Genomic DNA, 25,351 nt, shown 5'->3' with positions numbered 1-25,351 from the left:
TTATCCTTTTGCCCATCAAATAAGACTTAACTTGCATAACCGTCTTCAATTGGACCATATGAAGAGAAATCATTAACTTTAGAAAAAATACATCAAATAGTTTAGGGATGAAATAGAAAAAAATTGTTACAGTTTAAATGATAGAAGTGAAACTAATCCCATCATATGTATATAATATTATGATTACAGTTCAAGTTGGAAGGGAAAATGATTTCGTTTGTTCACAATATCAAGATTTATTCATAGATTATGAGGAAAATAATTAAATGGATCTTGTTCTAAAAGTTTCAATGATTCTAAAGACTTCTCACAGTTCATTTTTTTGGTTCTTTTGTACTTGTTTATTCTGCAGGATTCCATAGATGGTTGAAATTCTTCACAAAGTAAAAAAGACTTCTTCGCAGAATAAACGTGACAGTAACATTTGCGCATTATTAAAGATAGTCCATCTATACACACATAAAGATGAATTATTAAAATAGAATTTCATTTTTACTTGTAAGCTTGTACATTTTATTATTATTATTTAGATATATAGTGAAATATTTGAAATGATACGCCTATACTCAATAGTACTGTAAAAAATCAATACACCAACTGGTATAGGATTGACAACGATAATTTCAAATGAGGCTATTTATTATTTATATATATAAATTAAAATTAATATAATCAAAATGAAACATCATAAATCAAAGCTTAACACTACAAATCATGACTACCAAATATATAGTAATAATGAAACAATCCAAGTCTCAAAACATAAAAATAAAAGTGTAAGTTGTATAATATATATTTTTAAAGTATGTACTATTTTTAATAAAATATTAAATACTTGGAAAAGCTCAATAGGACCCATGGCTACATATACATAAACACAGGCCAATTAAGAATCAAGTATGAACATGCTGAAGACTCAAATTTTGTTCAAAATTAATCTGATTTTGAGTCACGTTTGTTTATTTAATACAAAATGTTCCTGAACGCTTGTCTTCTTATTAATCCTCTAACTACATATCACTTGACCAAATCTAGCAGTAAAATGCTTTTCTCAAAAGCAAATTTGATTTTTATTTCTCTGACCATTAAAATTTTGATGCCGACCAAGTTTAATGCCTAAGCCCCAGATCCAGCCAAACGACGCCTGGTGGCATTTGAAATAGATACCTGACCGGGTTTATCTGCCTCGGTGGTCACCATTCGTTCTTTGAGTGACATGTAATGCCGCAACCATACACCAGTGTACACCTGAAAGATGAGGTAAAAATAACAACTAAGATAAAGCAGAAAATTAAGCACCTAACATATGGAAAAACACATAAAACTTGCACACTAATTACTACTCCCAAAAATACTTCAACGCCCAGAATTTCTTACATAATGACTTTCAACAGCATACACACAAGCAGAACAAAACAAACAAACAAACAAACAAACAAACAAAAAGAAGAAGAAGAAGAAGAAGAAGAAGGAGAAGAAGCAGGACTTTTGATATCATACCTCCCTATTAACTATTAATACATGTTGCTCCAATGAATGATAATTGTCAGAAAAGAAACTAGCAATACTTGCAATTCTGCTGCGTGCATTAAAATGAATGAAGTCTTCATCTCATTCTCAATTTTGAGAAATAACCAGGACTTTTAATATCAGACTCCAATACATGACCCGCTACTTGGTATCAACATGAGAAGTCTGAGCAAAATACGTGAAAAACCGGAAATATTGGGATAGATAGTTAACCAATCCCATCAGAAATCATACCGAGGACCACTGCCATTCATACAATTCTTAGAACATGTATATCCTAAATTTGGAACCAACCCAAGATGACAAAAGTAGATTTAGATCAAGGCACAACCCTGAGTCGCCCCCCTAATCATTTCAAACAAGGAAAAGTTCATTTTTTTGATAGGTCATGCAAGGAAACTCAAACTTCTCTTTATTGGGGGAATGCGAGTACAGGGAATGAAAATCAAAATAAAATAAAACCATAAATACGACTTGCAACAAACCAAAAAAAAAAAAAAAAGTGATTGGGTAAATAGAAGATTAATACAGAAAAACAACAAAAGGAAATTTCTCACTGTAAACAATAGGCAAAGGCAAAGGCAAAGTACAGGGAATTTTCTCATATAAACTGTATAGACAGGAAAACAATCTTCATGGCAAATTACCCAACCAGTTGAAGAAATTCCAGATTGATGTCATTATTAAGTAATTTCACAGAAGTACCCATTATTTTGCAAGAAGATCCAAGTTATAAGCTTTAGTATAGAATATTAGAGGGAAAAAAAAGAATAGGAACAATGCTAGAAATCTAACCTGTGCCGGTCTCATTATCTTTGTATCAGGGTCATCCAGGGATTCTCGCCAATGTGACAAGTAGCCAGCCATACGAGGGATTGCAAACAAAACAGGAAAGAACTCCGTTGGGAAACCCATGGCCCTGATTATCAATTTATTAGTTTCAAATAGAAGTGTCACACTTGGAGAAGAAAGTGTATGCTCACCTATAAATTAACCCAGAGTAGAAATCAACATTTGGATATAGTTTCCTCTTAACAAAATACTCATCCGATAGTGCAGCTTTCTCCAAAGCAACAGCCACCTGTAAATGGTAAAAGATCAACTTATAGGGGAGCAGCAATGGCATTAGGCATTTATAATTATAGATTCAATGAAATCATGACATACTGAATAACCTCTCCATCCAACCCAACCCACCCAACTACCCTTCTTTCTGGGGCAATGCCAGAAAGATACCATATGAGACCTATCAACAAGAAGTGAATAGAAATGACATGACAAATATGAAACTATAGGAAAACAATTCAACATTACTAACTTGAAGTAGAATAGAGCACACCCATGTATACGCATGCTACAAGGTTTATGCATATACAGATTAGTATGGATTCTTGACACCCACACTCAGATTCTGCGTATACCCATGCTCAAAAGTGGTATTATTGCACCAGGTTTTCATATAACTTAGTTAACTAGTATAGGCATCTCACTAACATATGTATGACACAAATATGGCTTCTTTGGAGCATCTTTTCTATCTATCGATAGTAATGTATTAAGTCTTAGTAACAGCATAATAGATTGCAATGCCACCATTAGACATAATCTACAACCACATAAAAACAAATAACAGTAAAGAGGTTCTGTATGATTTAAGCATGAAACGTTCACCTCGATGAGAGGATCCCGGCCAACGATTGAAAAAACTTCCTCTGCCAGTTTCCTTATGACCTTTGCTCTGGGATCGTAGTTTTTGTAGACACGGTGCCCAAAACCTGACATCTTTCGCTTCCTATAAAAACCAAGTTGTCACAGAAACGGCAATTAGATGGCAGAAAAAACTACACACGATTCATCTTCAGTAACTCCTGTCACAAAGAAAATTATCAGAAAAGTAATCCTCACCTGTTTTTCACACCTTCAATGAACTCTGGAATATTGTCAACAGTTCCAATCTCACCCAACATTTTAAGCACGGCCTGTTTTAACCAGGGTAACAAAAAGCATGCCATGTAAGGCTCTGACTCTCTCACACTCACTCAAGGTGAAAATATACAAAAATAACAAGTAAAATTAATTAATTAATTAACAAGCAAAGTTGTTGATGCTGTCACTTGTGGACCTGCTGCTTAGAAGCATGGAATTCAAGTAGAAAATGTCAACCCACCTCATTTGCTCCACCATGAAGAGGACCATACAGTGCTCCAACTGCTCCAGCAAGAGCTGTGTATACATCAACACCACTGCACAAACAGATCAGGTTTGTGATCCATGACTTTAATGGTTGTTTTGGTTTAAATTAGACACTTTAGATGCCTACCTTGATGCTAGATGCCTAGCAGCAGCTGTGGAGCAATTCATTTCATGTTCTGCATGTAATATAAAGAGAATGTCCAGCACACGCGCTAGTCGAGGATTGGGTTTATAAGACCTATTACCTCTGCAAATTGCAAAAAGAGAATTAAATTTAGATTAGGCCCCATATACCATAATGTTACAACAATCAACGGGAAGGGTCCCAAAATTTCAAATACTAAATAGATCCTGTGAAAGAGAGCTGCTAATCACTGTGTATGGACATGTGTTAGCTCACTTCTGGCTTTCCATAGCTTAGTAACCATAAACTCATAATTCTTTTGCAGAGGGATCTCACACACACACACACGAGAGAGAGAGAGAGAGAAATGTTATTCCTGTTAGAATTTACCATAAACCTACCACCTCACCTACTCCACTAAACCTAACCCACTACACCACTACCACCTCCACTTCACCTACTCTCCACCTACTCCCAAACACACTCCTATATAATAGGAATCCTTGTAATTGTAATAAACACAACACATCAATATCAATCAATAATACAGTATTTTTAACATGGTATCAGAGCAGGTTTAGAACCTAATATTCTCGCTTCACCGGCGGGCGGCAATCTCACCTTAGCCGCCCGCCGGACCTCAATCTAGTCCACTACAATTTTCTACACATACCTTGAAATTTCTTTGAGCCCACCACCTTCAATAAAGCCCAGGGTCCGACCATCTACAGTCCAAGTCCGCCACTGCAAAGGGCTTTGCCGGTGATGCTTGTGCTTGGAGACGCTAGGGGAAAGAATTGGACACTGGGTTGCCTTTTCTTGTCCTGCTTTACTGACTTCGCTGTTGAATACATGCGTTTCAGCTCTCTAATTTTATCTGCCCTCTCTTCTGCCCTGAGTTCTTCCTTAGAAGGTTCCTTTTCATATGAATCTGACCCTGCAACTATTGGTTCCAATCTACATATCTTGTTGGAGGCAATAGGGACAATCTTCAGTGTCTGAGACTCCTTATCAAGAACCCCAAGAGCATAATTACAAAGCTGAGGAGCCGTGGCCTCACCCGAATAGTTCGTACCGACGAAATTGACTTGCGACCCATTCGGGCTGACGACGAGTTGCAACCTCTTGGTCCGATTCTCGTGCCTGAAAACCCTAACCTTGGGTTGCTCCTGTGTCGATGATTCTTCTTTGAGAGGATCGAATCCAGAAGGAAAGTAACCGACGAGAGGGGCGATCTTGTCGGGATGTTCACTGAAAGTTTCGATCTTCTTCACATGAATGCTCTCTTCTTCTTCTTCATCTTCTTCAATTGTTGTCTCTGGTTTAACTTCTTCCGAAGACTCTTCGGCTTTGTACAGCTTCGTCTTTGCCATGGTGTCTCGCTCTCTCTTGATCCGAAGACCCACAAGCTTGGCTTGTTCACTCTGCTGGAGAGTTGTTCAGTGTTGCCTATGCGGGAATAGTGGCATCAGGGATAGCATTCGCTGTACAGATATGGTGTATTGACAGATCTTACCTTTCTTTTCTTTTACTCTCTCTCTCTGTCTTTGTTTATTATATTTTCACCCATACCTCTCTTTTTTTTATTTTTCTTCTGCAGCCTTTCCCCTTTTCCACCCACGTTTCCCTTACTTTACAACCAAACCTCTTTCTTTTGTCAGACCCCCCACAATGTGCTGTTGCCCAAACCCATCATTCCTTCCACTAGAGTCTATAGAATATATATATCTATATATATTTTTTTCTGATTCCTAAAAAAAAAAAAAAAAAAAAAAAAAAGACGAATGAAGAAGCGGAAGAACTGCACACCAAACTTATTTTATTCATGTCGGGGTTCACCCCGATCACCATTTTACATCACAAAAAAAAAAAACAAAAAAACAAAAAAAACCAAAACCAACAGCTTTGTTTTCTTTTCTGCAGCCGGCCACCAATCGACCTCCCTTCTTCGCCTATTCCGCCGGTCTTTTCTTCTTGCCTCCGTCCTGGGCGGCCCTTGACGGTGTTGCCTCAGTGCTTCCTAGTCCACCGAGCACGTTCACACCCCCATGCTCCTCCACTGCAGCATATGGCGGACCTCCAAATCGGAACATCACGGTGGCCTTCCGCTTCAGCTCCTTATTTTCTGCTTTCAGCACACTTATCTCTGCTCGCGCATCCTTATACATGCGCTGGAGCAGAGCCAGTTGGCCGTTTAAATGCTGCACCTCATTTGCCCTACTCTGCAGCCGGTTCGACAAGTTTGTAACCGCAGTCATGGTTTCCACACATGACTTCAATGTATACTGATTGGCTTCCACATCCGACTGCACTGCCATTCTTTGCTCCACCGACCGCATCGGAAAGTTCAACGGAGCAAACTCCGGGGCGCTTGGTTGAGGTTCCAGTGCCACCACACCAGTTATCTCTCTTGTTGACTCGTTGAGGTCGGGAAAGAGGGTGAGCAGACCGCGGGAAGACGAAGCCATTTTCTGGGTTACAAAGTGTTCCAAAGTTTCTCTCTCCGAAGAGGCAGAGTTTTTTTTCAGAGACGGGTTGGTTTCAGCGGTTTCAGACTGGTATGCACAGCCTCCGCCTCACCCTTGGTTTAAATAGCCAGGGCCGATCCGCGCATCGCGCGCCACTTGCCGACAGACGACAACACGGGCGCGCAAGCCAAGGCGCTCACGTGCCTCGCCAACATGTCCGGCACATCTTTTTATGACATGGGCGCGCCTTTTGATGGCCCGTCTTTTGATGGCACGCCTTTTTATGGATTGGGCACGCCTTTTGATAGCACGCCTTTTAAAAAATTGGGCACACCTTTTGAGGGTGCGACTTTTTAAGGGTCCGACAAGACACTGTAAACTGTCCCGACATTGATTCCGGTTAGTTTCTACAAGGGTCCGACAAGACTCTGTAAACTGTCCCGACATTGATTCCGGTTAGTTTCTACAAGGGTCCAGCAAGACTCCGTAAACTGTCACAACAATTGTCACAGCATTGTCTGCTACAACGGTCCGACATGACCCCATAAACTGTCTTCTACATCGGTCTGACACCGCCATCCAGTGTCCTCTACACCGTTATGACACCACCATACAGTGTCCTCTACATGGTTATGACACCCCCATACAGTGTCCTCTACAACGTTATGACACCACCATCCAGTGTCTTCACCAATGGTCTGACACGACCATACAGTGTATCTTATCCTCTTTTATTTTTGTGTATTTTCTTGTTTTGTTCCTCTCTTCAAACTCAAGTTGGTTAGTTTCTATCCTCCTTGAGTTTGCGGGGGCTGTTAGAATTTACCATAAACCTACCACCTCACCTACTCCACTAAACCTAACCCACTACACCACTACCACCTCCACTTCACCTACTCTCCACCTACTCCCAAACACACTCCTATATAATAGGAATCCTTGTAATTGTAATAAACACAACACATCAATATCAATCAATAATACAGTATTTTTAACAATTCCGGCCAAATCAGGTATGATTAGCATGTTGAGAAGGATGTTTATAAAGTTATGCAAAATACTAAAGAGGGAGAAGGATGCAGAAGGACATACAATGAATCTAGCATATATAAGAAGTTTTCTGAATAAGAAAGGTTGCTAGAGGGAAGAACAGGAGGCCTTCCTGCCATCCTCAAATAAGCAGCTGCTGCAATTGTTGGTGCCTGTAACAAAATAAATAAATTTAAAAATTAAAAATTAAAAATAAGAACAAAATCGAAAGCAAAAAAATGATTGGTGCCTGAAAATATAGAACATCATCTTGTGTGAACAAAGATCATATACTGTAATTAGATGGACCGACAATATAACCAGCACAAAATGTACAGGAAACAAATTGAAGCCCAACATCCAGGACAATGATTTAAAAAAAGCAAGATAAAGAAATTAACGTACCTTCCCAAGTATACGCACTATTTGTTTATCTCTTACTTGTTTAGACTTGTATAAATCTTGGCCCTGCAACAACAAAGATATATGTGTTAAGAAATAGTTGAAAAATATTGAACATCAAGATGGAATTTACATTCAGAATACAACAGTGAAAATCTTCAGATTACACATATGAACAAAGTCCCCTATCACAACCAATCAAGGTCACTCAAATAAAAGAAAGAATGGAAGGGTGGTTTATCATCCATGTTCCTTGATGAATTTAGTTAAAATAACTGCAGAACAGCTGATAACCATTGCCTGCCTAGCACCGAGAGAGAGAGAGAGAGAGAGAGAGAGAGAGAGAGAGAGAGAGCATCCACCCACAACAGTTCCTCAAACACCAAGAGACGAGAACAAGAGAAGGTTTACTCAACTTCTGCAAATTTTCAGCGCTCTTTAGTTAAAATTATTTACTCAGCTACGGGGGCTCCATGGTTGTTCTCCATGAGCTAAGATGTCATCTCAAAATTTTACCAAAACAGCAAGAACTGCATCGGCACTGAAGTGATGAAGTGAAGTTCATTCACAGTATCACTATTTTGCATAATTTGAAATATGACTGAAACAAAAAGACATGAACTGCAGAAACAGGACTCTCTGGTATTAGTTGATTTTCCTGCTCCCAAACCATAATTTCATGCTTCCTTTTCAAAAGCTCATTACAAACCATAATTTTCTAGACAAAAACCATTATTTTTGGTAATATGGCATCAACTTGATTAGAGCATGCACTTTAAAATCCAATTTTTTTAGTCCTTTCCGGTTCCAACATAAAAGCGGGCTGGTGGAGTTTTCCAATGTTCAGCTTCAGCTTACCCTTCTTTTTTTTTTTATGTATTTTATTCATCAAGGCACAAAGTGGGTACCAGCTGTATAGAAAACCATAAGGGGAAGATCCCCTGAACCTATAAGAAAGACAAAACCCCTATACAAATATTACTGAAAAGATACAACAAAGTCCAAAAATTGATCCAAGATGGTTCACAATTCAAGAAATTTTTCTTCTAGACTCAAAAAGGGATTGAAAAGTTTCTCCAAGTCCCTATACAAAAATCGGTAACCGCTATATTTGCTATAGATGAATTAAATGATTTACTTAAAGCAACGGGATAGTCTATCCCCCAGGCCACAACGAAATGAGAACCAACCTATCTTCTCCATATCTAAATTTTACTTCACTCATCAAGCTTGAAAGCTTCACACTAAAACCAACGTAACTTATGGCAATACAAGCACACACCGTGAGACAGTTTCGCTCATGTAAGACACCTAAAGCAAACAGCAAGTCAAAAGCACATCATTAACTAGCTTCATGGTCAAAATAAGAAAGTAAATCATGTTTATTTTTCGAGGGAGGGGCACAACATATAACAGAAAAACTTGTATTGTAACAAAAACAAATGCTGGGAAAATGGTTCCATATTTTGAATGGTTACTTACTAAATGTTGTAGTAATAGGTTGCAATTAAGAATTCATGACATCTGAAGCTATACATACCCAGAGAAGAAACAAGCTACATATCACATACCCATCTTTCAGAAATCTTGTTTGAGAACGTAATAATGTGAACCAAACCCTATAATGAAAAAACTTCATTATTGTAACCATGAGCAATCATTCTTCCTAGATTCGGTCAATCATTGTGATAAAGACACTGTCCTAACGCACAAACTGGGAAGCCATGCACATTCCATATAAAATGGATAAAAAAACTTCACAAGATGAAGTCATAATATGGTTGTTGGTTAACTTTCCGATGTTAAACCTTACAAGTAAATATTATTACATACAGATTTGTAACATACCCATGTCCATTACAAAGTTTTAAAAATGAAAAATCCATAACAAGTTTAGATTAAAAAATTGACTTACTCTGAGAGCAGGATTGGCATCAGGATGAAAGACAGAAAGAGCACTCATTGCACTGACTAGAACACCCATGGGGTGAGCATCATGAGGCATTGCCTGTATGATATCCTGCAAAACAAATTCACCCAATTTAGCATACCATGGTAGTTTAAAGCATAACTCTCTTTTTCTTTCATCACTTTCTTTTACAGATGGCAACAACCCCACCACCAATTAGTTTCTAGGTTGCCTGCCACTTTGACCACAACGCTACATCCTTGGAAAATTGTTTTGTTTCATGGGAGTTGAAGACTAATATTGAAGCCCATCCCCAGCTTCAAATAATTCAAATTGAGATTCATCATTATCATCCCTAACTGCAAATGTCTAGTAAATTTTAGGAGGTTCCCTTCCCATTTGTATAATGGTGACAATGTTTTACTTCAAACAAATAGAAAAAGATAAACATCCCCTAGCAATATACTTTCTACCAAAGGCCATTGATAAATTCAGAAACAATTCCTTTCCTATGTTCTTGGGGCTTCTAGTAAAAATGAAGAAATCGCAGCAAGTAAAAAATCTCTATAAATAAGATGTCTATCATCTTGAAAGTAAGGGCAGGAACATGAGAGCAGCAGCCCACTTCCCAAAAGAAACATGTAGAAAGGGCTACATGAAAAGTGGCTTAAATCATCGGCTAAAATAGTGTATAGTACACATTATTTATAAAAAAAAAAATAGTTACAGTAGGTAAAGAATCTCCCAGAACATGGAATTTATAATTTAATTAAACATGACTTTTGTTAATCAATTTCAAGAAGTGTGACAAACTAAAATCGAGAACCACGCCTAGGAGGGCTAATCTTGATTTATTTTTATGGATGAGAAAGCTTTCCAGTTCAGTATGAGGCATGGCATGTCTGAAATGTGCATATTTTTTCAAGAGACCCAACCACTAAGCATATAGTTTTAACTATACTTCCTTAGGAAAAAGAAGGGGGTTGTTTGCAGAAGAGACAACAATGATGGTCACAAAGAAGGCAATCAGCTTGGTATCCTTAAAACTGTTGAAATTCTAGAAAACTTTAGAAAAAAGTTGGGATTCGATGTCATCACCAAAACAATAACAACATTCTAATGATAGAATGTTGGGTTTGGCATCGTAATTGCATGATGAGATGAAAAATTATATTCCTTGTAGAAATAGATTTTCCATGAAAGGTCAAAGGAAATGCTAAAAACTTTTCAATTGATTGCAACATATATGGAAGGACTAAAGCTTCACTCAAAGGATTGTCTTGTTTAGAGAACAAATAGAGGTTCTGAATACCCAAGAAATTAGAGGAGTTTCAATTAAGAAAATTTAGTTTTGTAAACGGAGAAGCCATAATTGCTGCTAACTGTGCATTTTCCAACACTGTTATGCATTTTCCAAGAATACCTCAACATATGATTCTTACTGAGCTGCTATTTACAAATTTTATGATGTACTACAACTAAGAATTTACTAAGTATCCAAAACAAGGCTGATTAAAGTAAATGTTAATTAGAAAGATTGAATTACATCCTTCACACTACTAATCTTTGGTTTCCAAGAAAAAGAAAGATAAGCGCACCAAAATTCCCTGTGGAACAGCTGAATGCTGAGAAACAGCAAATTCCCAATCAGCTAACTGATTTTCAGTAGGTAAATTGCCATACACTGCAAAAAGGAAGGAATCAATTTAGATAACTGGAAACCAACACATAAACCAGACAGAAAAGCAAGGAAGAGTTAATTGTCCAATGAACAAACAATAATAGCTTCTAATTCACATACTGTCTATTTTTCATAGATTTACAGTTTCCAGAAATAATTCTGTAATCTTAAACCAAATTGATCACTGAAACTACACATTTATACGTTCATATACAGAAGCAAATATTTCATGTATATCAAATAGATAGCATACTTTTATCTTACCTAAACCTTCAAACTCCCCCATCAGTCCCTATTTCACATTATATCTCTCCATACTTTAAGCACCTTAATATGCTTTCATTTTTAATCACTTATTGAACTTTACTACATGGTAAAATAATCTTCTTCATTGTTTTTAAATCAAGAATTGAATTGTAAATCATTATTCTAAAATAGTGAATCATGAAATGTATCAACTTGTGAATCAAATCATAGATTATTTTGCTAACTAGTGAATCATGAATTGCTTAAATCATTTTGCTACCAGTTTATGAGAGAAAAATAACGAAAGCCTACGCTATGTCTTTTGCTAGGGTGAAGTCTCTCCTTTGGTTGGATTGAAAAGCTAGCCTACCTTTTATATTAGTTAAGGCGTTAGTCATAAGGAAGAATATTAAGGTCAAGGCGCTCATTAATGCAGGGGCTCATGTACCTCTCAAATTAATTATCAATCAAATCATATGGTTCACCCCAGCAGTGGAATGAGCCCAAGGCTCTGACTGCCTGCTCTTTATGAATTGTTATTACGAGGAGAAAAGAGAAGCAACAGTTGTGTCCTTCTATGCAAGACGAGGCTTCAAGCGGCCGGCCACCTGAATAGACTAAGCCGGGCCTGATCATTTAACGGATCAAACAAGGCATTGATTTTCTTTATACATATAAAAATACACACAATGTTCAAAATAAAGTAAATAACAATATAACTAAATTGTATATATGTTTATACATGTCAAATAATGTATATCAATATAACTAATTAATATTTTTTTCTATTCTTTGACACAGGCAAAAATGACATTGTTCATGTATTATGCAAACAAAAATAAAAATCAGGAACCGAATTGTAGATCTGACACATCTGAGAGTAACTCACTCACTGAGAAGTGTCCATGCAACATACATTTGTTGGTTAAATGAAATACAATCTTGAGTGAATGAAAATTATATGTCACCATAAGCTTATTATGAACAGTACTTTTCAAAGAAATATCAAAGAAACATACTCAGGAGGTGATTTGCAAAAAAGTATGTTAATATCAAACAAATGAGTTAATTCAGCCAATCCTCTTTTTCAAATATGAGCATATCACCACAGTAGCCTTGCAATTAAATAAATTGTCTCCCGTGATTACTAAAAATTAGAAACATGTATGTATGTACATGAAACTTGGATAGTGATACTTACATAGAAGGTAGGCCACTTCCAGAAAGGAACTACCCTCCGCTAACTCCTCAATTGGGTAACCCCTATATCTAAGGATCCCCTCATCACCATCAATGTAACAAATTGATGACCGAACAGGAGCGGTGTTGAGATAGCCCGGATCATAAAGTTTGAGCCCTTTGTCATTCTTTCCTGTTGTTATCTGCAAATTCACAATTATCATATAGAAACCATACTTCCGATGTCAGGGTTCAAACTCCATCGCTTCTCACATAGAACAATACCATTACACATTAAGAAATACACAGATCCACTAACAACACAGGGATTACATGATGAACCAGCAAAAAACCATTTTTCCTAGAGAAGTGAAAAATAAAGTATCATCACAAATTCATCAAATTATCAATGTTAATCTCAGGATAGGCAAAACATAAACTCCAGTTTGATCACAAGAAACTTTAGGAAATCAAAAGAAATTATAGTCTTGCTTATATGTTGGTAAAGAAAAGAAACCCAACTCAATCAAGCTCAATTGAGCACATAATTTTGTTTTCTAATGGTTGAGCCCCATGTAATTGTTACAAATTTACAGTTTTTTTTTTTTTTTCTTCTTCTTTCCCTTGCTCGTGTTTTCTAGCCGACCAAACAGAACACGAATAAATGTTCTTAGTGAACAAAAACCCGTATCAAACGACAATACATAAAAGCAATCTCCAATTCTTCACCAATTCTTTCGTCAAATTCAAATTTGATGAATAAATAGCAAAAAATGAGCCTCAAATCATTTTATTAATTTTGTATCAAGGGAGAGAAAAAATTTACCCAAATCAATGAACCAAATCCCTCGCCAAACTTCTAACAATGATATTTTTTTATCAAATTTAGTCAGGCTTTAAAAAGAGTATTGATTAGAGATAATTTTCTTTCATAAAAAATTGTTAAAACAGGTTTTTAGAGAAAATTTGTAAATTTCAAAAAAATGACAAAAAAATAAGTAAAGATTAGTATCATATCATATCATTTTTTTTTTTTAAATCGACCTTTTAATCAAATTTTCATTCAAAATTGATTTTCATAAAAACAAAAATAAAAATGGAAACAACAGTTAACCAAACCCTAATCAGCTGAAATCAAATCAAATCCAATCCAATTCAATTCACATCAATCGATCAAATTACATCACAACTTTTTGTTACCTTCTTGAAATCTGTAGCTTTGACAGTTCCTTCCTCAGAGACCTGAAATTGGTGCTTCTTACCAGTCCTCTCGTCGATGATGGTCAGCGAACCCTTCAGATTCGGAGGCGGTGCGATCACCGATTGAGAGGAGACGCACGAGGCCTCGATAACAGGTACGAAGGCTTCGGATTCGACGGAAGCTGAAAGGTGAGCTGAGAGAACAGCCAAACGACCTCGAGCCGCCATTGATGAATCAACACTCTCCATTTGCTTTCCGAGAAAGAAAGAGAAAATGAAAAATTTTGATCACAAACACGGTGCAGATATATGTCTCTCTCTCTATATATTCTCTATATATAAGAACTTTTCCTCTCTGCTCTGCTCTATGTTAGTTTGTGCAATGATCGAGTTGCGGCGAAAGTACACGAATTTTTCAGTTCAACTATATGAAGCACTTAGCACGGATACGAGTGAATGATTCGGATCGAATTGTGTTTTTGGATACTGTGGAAGTTAGTGAAAAAGTCGATTTTTTTTTACTTTTAAATTTTTTAATCAAATCATTTCTCTATTTTTTATATATTTAAAAAAAATTAATTGATACTTGTTAAACATATCGGATATTTTTTATAAAAAATACATTAATTTTAGACTATTGAATACTTGATTTTAAAGTATCGAATATTTTAAGTCCTGTATTATTTTTTAAAAAAAATTACAATTAGTTTGTTTAGTTTTAGCTTTCTGAATTCAGTTTTCTGAAAATTATATTTTTTGTTTTTAGTGAATATTTTTAAAATTTAAATAATTTTTTTACTTTTTTATATGCACATTACTTGGATGTATATAAATAATAAAATATTTTAAAATTTTCATAAATACACAAAAAAATATGAAAAATATACTGAATTTTTATTTTTTATATAATTTTTTGTATTTAGTGTATTTTTTAAAGGTTTTTTTACAAATATTATACTTTTTAAGTGTATTTATGTTATGTGTGTTTAAAAATTAATTAAAATATTAAAAAAATTAAGTAAAAACATTAAAATACGAAAAATAAGAAAGTATAATTTTCAAAATATTATTTTCTGAAAACCAAAACCAAACAAGCTGAGTAGTTTTATTTCTTGCATAATATTATAATATAATACAATTGTAAGGATAAATTTGAAAATACTTTTCTAATATGATGTTTAGTTCTTTGATAGAAAGAACATAGTGAGTTAAAATAATAGAATTTGTTAAATTGATGTATCATTATTATTTTATGTATGTCTCCTATGATTATATAGAAAGTAAGGATTAATAAGAAAATATAATAATTGTAAAATTAAATATTAATAAATAAATAAGTAAGTAAACTTTTTTTTTGAATTAAAAAAACACAATTAATTATTATAAAATTTATTGAACAATAAATCCATCTATTAGGATTTATAAGTAAGTTTCTCTTTTGTTTTTAAGTTAACTAGTGGTAACTCGTGTTATGCACGGGACTTTATAAAATAAAAAATATATATATTATAATTATCTTGAAATAATTTAATATTTTATCTTGCGGTATATATGAAATTTATAAATTAAACTTTGTTTATAACTTTTTAAATTATTAGTTTAAAAAAATTTAAATATATATATATATATATATATTTAGGGCAATTTTGATCATTTGTATTAAAAAAAGTTAAATCTGATTAAATGAGATTAATTGAGTTATGACATACATCTTCTTGTTATGAAAGTATACAAATTTAAAAGTTATAATTAAAACAAATATATAATTTTATTATTAAATATGAAGTGAAATGATATTTAACAATAATTAATATAATATTTCTATTATTAACCCAATAATTTAAGTTACATTTATTTTGATTTCAATTTCATAACTAAAAATACAATACGAATATAATACACACATGGATTTATAGTCTTTATGAATAAGAAGGTTTCAAAATATTTTCAAATTTTCATCGTTTTCTTTTAATTTTTTTTTTATCTAATTTGATTTTAAATTTGAATAAAAATTTTGATTTGATATGAATTACTTTAACTTTTTCATTAATTTTTTTATCAATTTTTAAAATAATTTTCATTCTTATCCCAAAATTTTTTCAACGTTTCATATTTTTAAATTTTTATAAAGTTATAATTTCATAAAAAAAATAATTAAGGGTTGAAGATTCTCTTAATTGGAATTATAGTGAAATAACACATTGAAATAGTTAAAGTTTGAGTATGTAGTTGGTTGAAATGTATAATTTAATTAGCTCTCTTCTCATATTTGTATAAAAATTGACACTTATGACTACATCATTATAAATTGGATTATGGAAAAAAAATCGGAGTGTCATACATTTTCCATTTATAAATATCCTACATAATAAAAAAGGAAAAAAAAATGTGTAGCTTTTTTATATGTGTTTATCAGTTTTGTTTGGTAGACATAAACAATTGATATTTCAATTTAAAAAATTAAAAAGTAAAAATAAAAAATAGATTGGATTTTTTAGAGATAAAAGAAACCATCTAACTCTTCTATATACCGTTAAGATGGACTATTTCAATTTAAAAAATTTAAAAGTAAAAAAAATAAATAAATTGGATTTTTTAGAGATAAAATAAACTATTTAACTCTTCTATATACTATTAATATAGACTATTTTAATCACATAAAAAAATTATATTTAAATATTATCCCTATATATTATGTTGTTATATACAACTATAATTGTAACAAATTAACTATAATATATATGAAAATTTATATTAAGTTTTCATTTTCAATTAATTAAATTATAATTAACAAACAATAAAGTAGCAATAATGGTCTATTGTGATATAAAGAGAATAATAAAAATAAAGAACACAATGATATTTAAAAGTTTTAAATTTACCTAGTTATACAAAAATCTAATGTTATAGTAAAATCTTGAATTCTCAATAAATTTTCACATTTTTTTATAAAATAAAATGACAAAAACATTAAAAAAAAATTGATACCCATTTTTTTAACTTCAATTTTATGGTCTTCACCGAAGAAAATAAAATCCGATCAAAATCCTTAGCACGCAACATACATAGATACTTCGATTGTAACCATAATCATTAATAATTATTCTCTACAATGCAAACATATAAACAAATACATAAACCTCACTAAAACCGAAACCGAAACCAAAACCAAACCAACAGTATTGAAAGAGAATCACACAGGGAAAAAATAAAATTAAAAAATAAATAAATTTGGCTTCGTTTGGGAAGTAGGTTGGCTTTTTGGCATTTTGATTTTTTTGGCTATTTTAGCCTAGGCTAAAAAGTTTGGTTTGGGAAGAGTTTTTTGGTTTTTTTGCTTTTTTGTGAAAGAAGAGTGATGATTATGAGTTTGATGTGATATTTTGTTTGTTGTAGCTAAAATAACCTATTTTATCTTTTATGGTTAAAATAGTCAAAAAAACTCCAACCATCTTCCCAAAAGGTGCTAGAGTATGAAAATGTTACCTCCAACAACTTAAACCTTACCTAACCCAATCCGTTAGCTCCTCTGCTAATGCCCGCGAAGTTTAGGAGTTGGGATGACTAATCAAATTATTCTTTAAATAAGACTTGAAAATTAATTAATTTGTCTCATTAAGTTATTTAAGATTTTGATATATATACATCAGAAAAATAGATAATTATATTACTAAATCATAATTCAAATGTAGATATTGTCATATTTTTTTAGATCCATATCTAAATTTTTATTTTTATTTTTAAAATTTTTGTGTGGTTTCTATTCTGTTCTTTTTTTTTTCAATTTATTTAAGATAGAGTTGTGAGTATCTATATTTTTGTTTCTTAATTTAATTTATCTGTGATTTCTATTTGTTTTTAATTATTATTATTTAGATAAGTTATGATGTGAGTTAGATATGTGATAGACATGTGAGTTTTATTGATTGAAAATATAATGGTGAAAGATATTTTCAAATTAGATTTGTTTAGATAAACTTTAAAGATTTTTAAAATATAAAATTGGATATTGAGATGCAAAAGAAAAGGTTTAACTGAGTAAATAAAAATCAAATTTATTAATTTTATCTGTTTTTTAGTTTTTTTTTATGTTAAAATATAATATATAAGATATTAATAGATATCTACAGGTTTCATAAAAAATATTATCTGATTTTTTGGAGAAGAGAGAAGGAATGCAAGTTTTAATATATTTTTTTAGATCCATATCTAAATTCTTATCTTTTTTATTTTGTGTGGATTCTATTCGTTTTTTTTTTCAATTTATTTAAGATGGAGTTGTGGGTATCTTTTTTTTTTTAATTTAATTTATCTGTGGTTTCTATTTGTTTTTAATTATTATTATTTAGGTAAGTTATGATGTGAGTTAGATATGTTATAGACATGTGAGTTTTATTGATTTAAAGTATAATGGTAGGAGATATTTTCAAATTATATTTGTTTAGATAAATTTTGAAGATTTTTAAAATTTAAATTTAGATATTGAGATGCAAAAAATAAATAAATAAATAAAAATCAAATTTATTAATTTTTTCTGTTTGTATATTTGATTTTAAGTTTTTTTTTTTGTTATATTATAATATAATATATAAGATATAGGTAGATATCTACAACTTTCATAAAAAATATTATCTGATTTTTTGAAGAAAATATAAGAAATGCAAGCTTTAATATTTTTTTTAGATCCATATATAAATTCTTATCTTTTTATTATTTTTACGTGATTTCTATTCGGGTATTTTTTTTCAATTTATTTAAGATAGAGTTGTGGGTATCTATTTTTTAAAAAATTTAATTTATCTGTGGTTTTTATTTATTTTTAATTATTATTATTTAAGTAAGTTATGATATAAGTTAGATATGTGATAGACATGTGAGTTTTATTGATTTAAAGTTTATTTAGATAAACTTTAAAGATTTTTTTTTGAGTTTTTTTTTTAATGTTATAATATAATATATAAGATATATATAGATATCTACAACTTTAATAAAAAATATTATCTGATTTTTTGGAGAAGAGAAAAAGAATGCAAGTTTTAATATTTTTTTTGGGAAATTGGTGAGAGAGATTATGAAATATTTTTGTTATTAAATAAATAAATCAGTCAATAGTTTTTTTAATCTATTTTGTAAATTAAAAAATCAATAATTTTAGAAAATTGATTAATTTGTCCCATTAAGCGATTTAAAATTTTGATAGATATACATAAAAAAATATATAATTATATTATTAAATCATAATTCATATTTTGATAGATATATAGCTAAATTCTTATCTTCTTTATTTGTATGTGTAATCCTAGTATATGAGAGAAATTGAAAAGGGTGTTGCAGTAATTATGAGAGAAGTCAAAAGGGATTGTGGATTGTAAGAACTCAATAAATGGTGAGGTTGGGTTGGGAGAAGTCAATAAATATTGAGTTTTTTTTTTTTAAATCAAAAAATTAAAAATCTAGGATTAGGATATTGGAGCTCCCACAAAGCTTGTAGATTAGAAATCTCATTTTTCTTATTTAGGCGCTGTTTGGGAAGTCCAAAATGAGGCTATTATAGCCTATTTTGGGAAATTAGCCCAAAAGCAACATTGTTGGAACCTTTTTCAAAAAAAAAAAAATAGACTGCTTCCCGGACACTGCCTACACTGTCACAGCCGGACAGTGTTACATCAAGGGCAAAATTACCATTTTGCCCCTTTATATCAATTTTAAAAATAAAAAGTTAGGGATAAATCTGTCATTTTAAATTTAAACATCATTTCAACACACTTTCCAATACAACAACTCAACTAAAAATTCATCTCATCTTCCCAAACACAAAACTAAAATAGCCTACTAAAATAGCCAAAAAGCCAAATAGCCTACTAAAATAGCTACTTCCCAAACGAGGCCATAATACTAGTGGTAACCCGTGCCATGCACGAGATTTTATAAATTAAAAAAAATTATTATAATTATCTTAAAATAATTTAATATTTTGTCTTGTGATATACATAAAATTTATAAGTTAACTTTTATGTTTATAAAATTTTAAATTATTAGTTTAAAAAAAATTTTAAAAATATATATATATATATAAGTCTAATTAGTGCAATTTTGATAATTTATATTAAAAAAAAGTTAAATATGATTAAATGAGATTAAATGAATTATGACATATCTTTTCTAGTTATGAAAATATACAAATTTATAAGTTATAATTAAGACAAATATACAATATTATTATTAAATGTGAAGTGAAGTGATATTTAACAATAATTAATATGATGTTTCTATTATTAATCCCATATTTTTGTGTGGTTTATATTTGGTTTGTTTGTTTGTTTGTTTTCAATTTATTTAAGATGAAGTAGTGGGGTTCTATTTTTTTTTTTCCCAATTTAATTTAACTATAGTTTCTATTTGTTTTTAATTATTATTATTTAGGTAAGTTATGATGTGAATTAGATATGTTATAGACATGTGGGTTTTATTGATTTAAAGTATGATGGTGGGAGATATTTTCAAATTAGATTTGCTTAGATAAATTTTAAAAAAATTTAAAATTTAAAATTGGATATTGAGATGCAAAAGAAAAATTTTAATTGAATAAATAAAAATCAAATTCATTAATTTTATCTGTGCGTATATCTGAATTTTTTTATATAATACCATTTTTCTTATAGATTAGAAATCTCATTTTTCTTATATAATACTAGCCTATAACCCGTGCTATGCACGGGATAATTGTAAATATTTATATTTGTTTTAATTTTTTTTTAATATATAAATTATGTTTTTTAAGATTTTTTATAAAAATAATTTAATAATCTTATCACTAACCATAGTGTACAGAATAAATTAAAAAGGCTACTGCAGTAACTATGCATAGACTATATCTATAATTATTTGTATGAGGGGATTTTAAATGTTAATCAGGAATTTTGACCAAATCAATAAATGCAGGTATATGGATTGAAAAAAGTTAATAAATGTTGATCAGGGAATTTTGACCAAATCAATAAATGCTGAGGTTTTTTTTTTAAATAAAAAATTTAGAAAATTAAAATTGAGAGATTGGAGCTCCCACAAGACTTGGGGTTTAAAAACCCCATTTTCCTTAATATATTTACAATTATCTATATATGTGAATTGCGATTTTTAAATGTCTTTTTTTTTTTTTAAACATCTTCTTTTTTTTCCTTTTTATATTATATTAAAGTTTAATATTTTGATAATAACCATATGTGTTGGACTTTTCAAGGAATTAAATGTCTTCTTTTTTTTATTATATTAAATTAAAGTTTAATATTTTGATAATAATCATATGTGTTGGACTTTTCAAGAAATTTTTTTTATGCTTTTTCTTAATGCATTAAAGTGTTATTATAAGGGATAATAATCATATGTGTTGGGACTTTTCAATGAATTCATATGTGTTGTATTTCAAAGAATTTTTTTTATGCTTGTTCTTAATGCATTAAAGTGTTATTATGAGGGTAAGACTTGGGGGTTGGAAGAAGTTAATAAATGCTAAGTTTTTTTTTTTAAATTAAAAAATCAGAAAATTTAGATTGGGAGATTGGAGCTCCCACAAGGCTTGGGGCTCCCACAAGGCTTGTGGTTAAAAATCCCCTTTTGCTTAATATATAGTGTAGATAGATTGCAATTTTTAAATGTTTTTTTTTTAAATGTCTTATTTTTTTCTTTTTTTATATTATATTAAAGTTTAATATTTTGATAATAATCATATGTGTTGAACTTTTCAAGGAATTAAATGTCTTCTTTTTTTTATTATATTATATTAAAGTTTAATATTTTGATAATAATCATATGTGTTGGACCTTTCAATAAATTTTTTTATGCTTGTTCTTAATGCATTAATATTTTGATAATAATCATATGTGTTTGAACTTTTCAAGGAATTCATGTGTTGGATTTCAAATAATTTTTTTTATGCTTGTTTTTAATGCATTAAAGTGTTATTATGAGGGTAAGATTGGAACTCCCACAAGGCTTGAGCGCGGATCCTCGGCCGCCATTCTCAAGCAGCCCTTCCCTACAGCCCTCAAAACGACGTCGTTTTGAGGGCAATTTTCGAAAAAAAAAAAAAAAAAAAAAATACACACAAAACCAGAACAGAACCGAAATCTGAAACACCCAAATCCATTTTCCCCCCCTCTTTCATACCCTTCAGATCTTCGTTTTCTTGTGAATCTACCATCACCAATCTGTTTTTTTTTTTTTTTGATCTGAAGATGATGAAGATCTGTGTTGTTGTTGATGAAGATGTTGATATTGACGAAGATGGGGAATTAGGACAGATCCAGAGAGGAAGAGAATAGGAAGAGAGAAGAGGAAGATCTATGTTGTTGTTGATGAAGATGTTGATATTGATGAAGATGGGGAAGATGATGATGATGTTGAAGATGATGAAGATGATGATGATGTTTTCTCTGCAGATCCACGCTAAATTTGTTGATGAAGATGATATATATATATATATATCTTTATATCTATAAAAATTTACAATATATATATATATATATATAAGGTTGAAAAAATCTGGATTTGATTGTTGATGAAGATGATGATGATGTTGAAGGTGATGATGATGTTCAAAATTGAAGATGAAGGGATGTTGATGATCTGGATCTGCAGAATTTTTTATTTTTTTTTTAAATTTGTTGATGAAGATGATATATATATATATATATCTTTATATCTATAAAAATTTACAATACATGTATATATATATATAAGGTTGAAACAATCTGGATTTGATTGTTGATGAAGATGATGATGATGTTGAAGGTGATGATGATGTTCAAAACTGAAGATGAAGGGATGTTGATGATCTGGATCTGCAGAATTTTTTTTTTTTTTTTTTTTTTTTGTTGATGTTGATGATCTGCAGAAATTCACTATTAATGAAGCATGAATGTTGGATCATAAACTGTGCATAATAGGCTTAATGTTGGATCATAAACTCTGCAGAAATTCTCCCCTCTTCTTCTCCCTACGTCTCTTCTTCCCTTCCCCTCCCCTCTGTTTTCTTCAAAAACCAAACAGACTGAAAAAAAAAAAAAAAAAAAAACCTCTCCAAAACGACGTTGTTTTGGAGGGCTGCTGGGAGGACGGCCGGGAAGAGCGGCCGAGGATCCGGACTCACAAGGCTTGGGGTTAAAAACCACCTTTTGCTTAATATATAGTATAGATTGCGATTTTTAAATGTCTTTTTTTTTTTTAAATATCTTCTTTTTTTCCTTTTTTATATTATATTAAAATTTAATATCTTGATAATAATAATATGTGTTGAACTTTTCAATGAATTAAATGTCTTCTTTTTATTATTATATTATATTAAAATTTAATATTTTGATAATAATCATATGTGTTGGACTTTTCAAGAAATTTTTTTTTATGCTTATTCTTAATGCATTAATATTTTGATAATAATCATGTGTGTTGGAACTTTTCAAGGTATTCATGCGTTGGACTTCAAAGAAGCTCTTTCTTTTACAAAAATGCTTTAGACCACTAATTAGTGGTGGCTCTAATGATGTGGCAGTGGATCCCACCCACTGCCACATGTGTTTTGTGCCTTGTTTTTTTTTTTTCTTTTTTTTTTTTCAATTGCCACCTCACTAGTGGTGGTATTAGTGATGATAAATTAGTGGTCTGTAGCATTGCTCTTTCTTTTATGCTTGTTTTTAATACATTAAAGTGTTATTATGAGGGTAAAACTTGGGAGTTGGGAAAAATTAATAAATGCTAAGGTTTTTTTTTTTAAAATAAAAAAATCAAAAAATTTAGATTGAGAGATTGGAGCTCCTATAAGGCTTGGGGTTAAAAACCCCATTTTGCTTAATATATAGTATAGATATAGATACTAGCTTATCACCCGTGCTATGCACGGGATAATTATAAATATTTATATTTGTTATTAATTTTTTTTAATATATAAATTATGTTTTTAAAGATTTTTCATAAAAATAATTTAACAATCTTATCACCAATCATAGTGTATATGAGAAATTAAAAAGGCTACTACAGTAACTGTGCACGGGCTGTATCTATAATTATTTGTATGAGGGGATTTTAAATACTGATCAGGGATTTTGATCAAATCAATAAATGCAGACATGTGAAAAGAAATGTAAATTGAAAAAAGTCAATAAATGTTGATCAGGAAATTTTGACCAAACCAATAAATGTTGAGTTTTTTTTAAATATATTTTTTTTAAAAAAAAGGCTACTGCAGTAACTATGCACGAGTTGTATCTATAATTATTTGTATGAGGAGATTTTAAATACTGATCAAGGATTTTGATCAAATCAATAAATGCAGACATGTGGAAAGACATGTAGATTGAAAAAAGTTAATAAATGCTGATCAGAAAATTTTGACCAAATCAATAAACACTGAGTTTTTTTTAAAATAAAAAATTTAGAAAATTAAAGTTTGGAGATTGGAGCTCCTATAAGGCTTGGGATTTAGAAACCCCCTTTTCCTTAATATATACTAGCATATCACCCGTGCTATACACGGATTATGTTTACAATTAACTATATATGTGAATTGTGATTTTTAAATCTTTTTTTTTTTTAAATGTCTTCTTTTTTTGCTTTTTTATATTATATTAAAGTTAAATATTTTGATAATAATCATATGTGTTGGACTTTTCAAGAAATTAAATGTCTGTTTTTTATATTATATTATATTAAAGTTTAATATTTTAATAATAATCATACTAGCATATCACCCGTGCTACGCACGGGTTGTGTTTCACCACTTTTTCCTTTTTTTTTTATACTATATTAAAATTTCATATTTTGATGCTAATCATATGTGTTGGATTTTTCAAGAAATTTTTTTCATACTTGTTCTTCATGCATTAAAATATTATTATGAGAGATAATAATCATGTGTTGAATTTTTCAAGGAATTCATATGTACTTCACAATTATTTTTACAACAATGATTCATCCCACTAAAAACACCACCACTAATAGCACTAATGCATTAAAAAAGTATAAAAAAAAAAAAAAATACAACTCCAAGACCAAAACATTACATCATTAATGACGGGACCCACTGCCACCTAATTAGTGGGGAACTAATTAGTGCCCACAAGCATTTTTCTTATTTTTATATATGTGAATTGTGATTTTTAAATGTCTTTTTTTTTAAATGTCTTTTTTTATATTATATTAAAGTGTAATATTTTGATAATAATCATATGTGTTGGACTTTCAAGAAATTCATATGTGTTGGACTTTTCAAGGAATTTTTTTTTATGATTGTTCTTAATGTATTAAAGTGATATTATGAGGGATAATAATCGTGTGTGTTGGGACTTTTCAAGGAATTCATATGTGTTGGATTTTTCAAAGAATTTTTTTTATACTTG

The 25,351-nt window shown here is 31.0% G+C and overlaps 1 protein-coding gene across 1 annotated transcript; it reads right to left on the bottom strand.

Annotated features, from left to right (window-relative positions):
- Nucleotides 1–921: 921 nt before the first annotated feature.
- LOC114255790 (citrate synthase, glyoxysomal) lies at nt 922–14,458 on the bottom strand. The gene is made up of 13 exons (XM_028195319.2): nt 13,962–14,458; nt 12,784–12,964; nt 11,254–11,339; nt 9,662–9,766; nt 7,750–7,812; nt 7,408–7,517; nt 3,851–3,970; nt 3,698–3,773; nt 3,436–3,509; nt 3,202–3,322; nt 2,514–2,611; nt 2,326–2,449; nt 922–1,248 (listed from the first exon to the last, which is right to left on the bottom strand). The coding sequence occupies exons 1-13, from the start codon at nt 14,208–14,210 to the stop codon at nt 1,117–1,119; spliced, it is 1,539 nt and encodes a 512-aa protein (XP_028051120.2). The 5' UTR covers nt 14,211–14,458; the 3' UTR covers nt 922–1,116.
- Nucleotides 14,459–25,351: the final 10,893 nt, after the last annotated feature.

This window comes from Camellia sinensis, chromosome 8 (assembly GCF_055761805.1).
Source record: "Camellia sinensis isolate YWXY chromosome 8, ASM5576180v1, whole genome shotgun sequence".
Lineage (NCBI taxonomy): Eukaryota > Viridiplantae > Streptophyta > Magnoliopsida > Ericales > Theaceae > Camellia > Camellia sinensis.
This window is presented reverse-complemented; position numbering and strand designations above follow the sequence as displayed.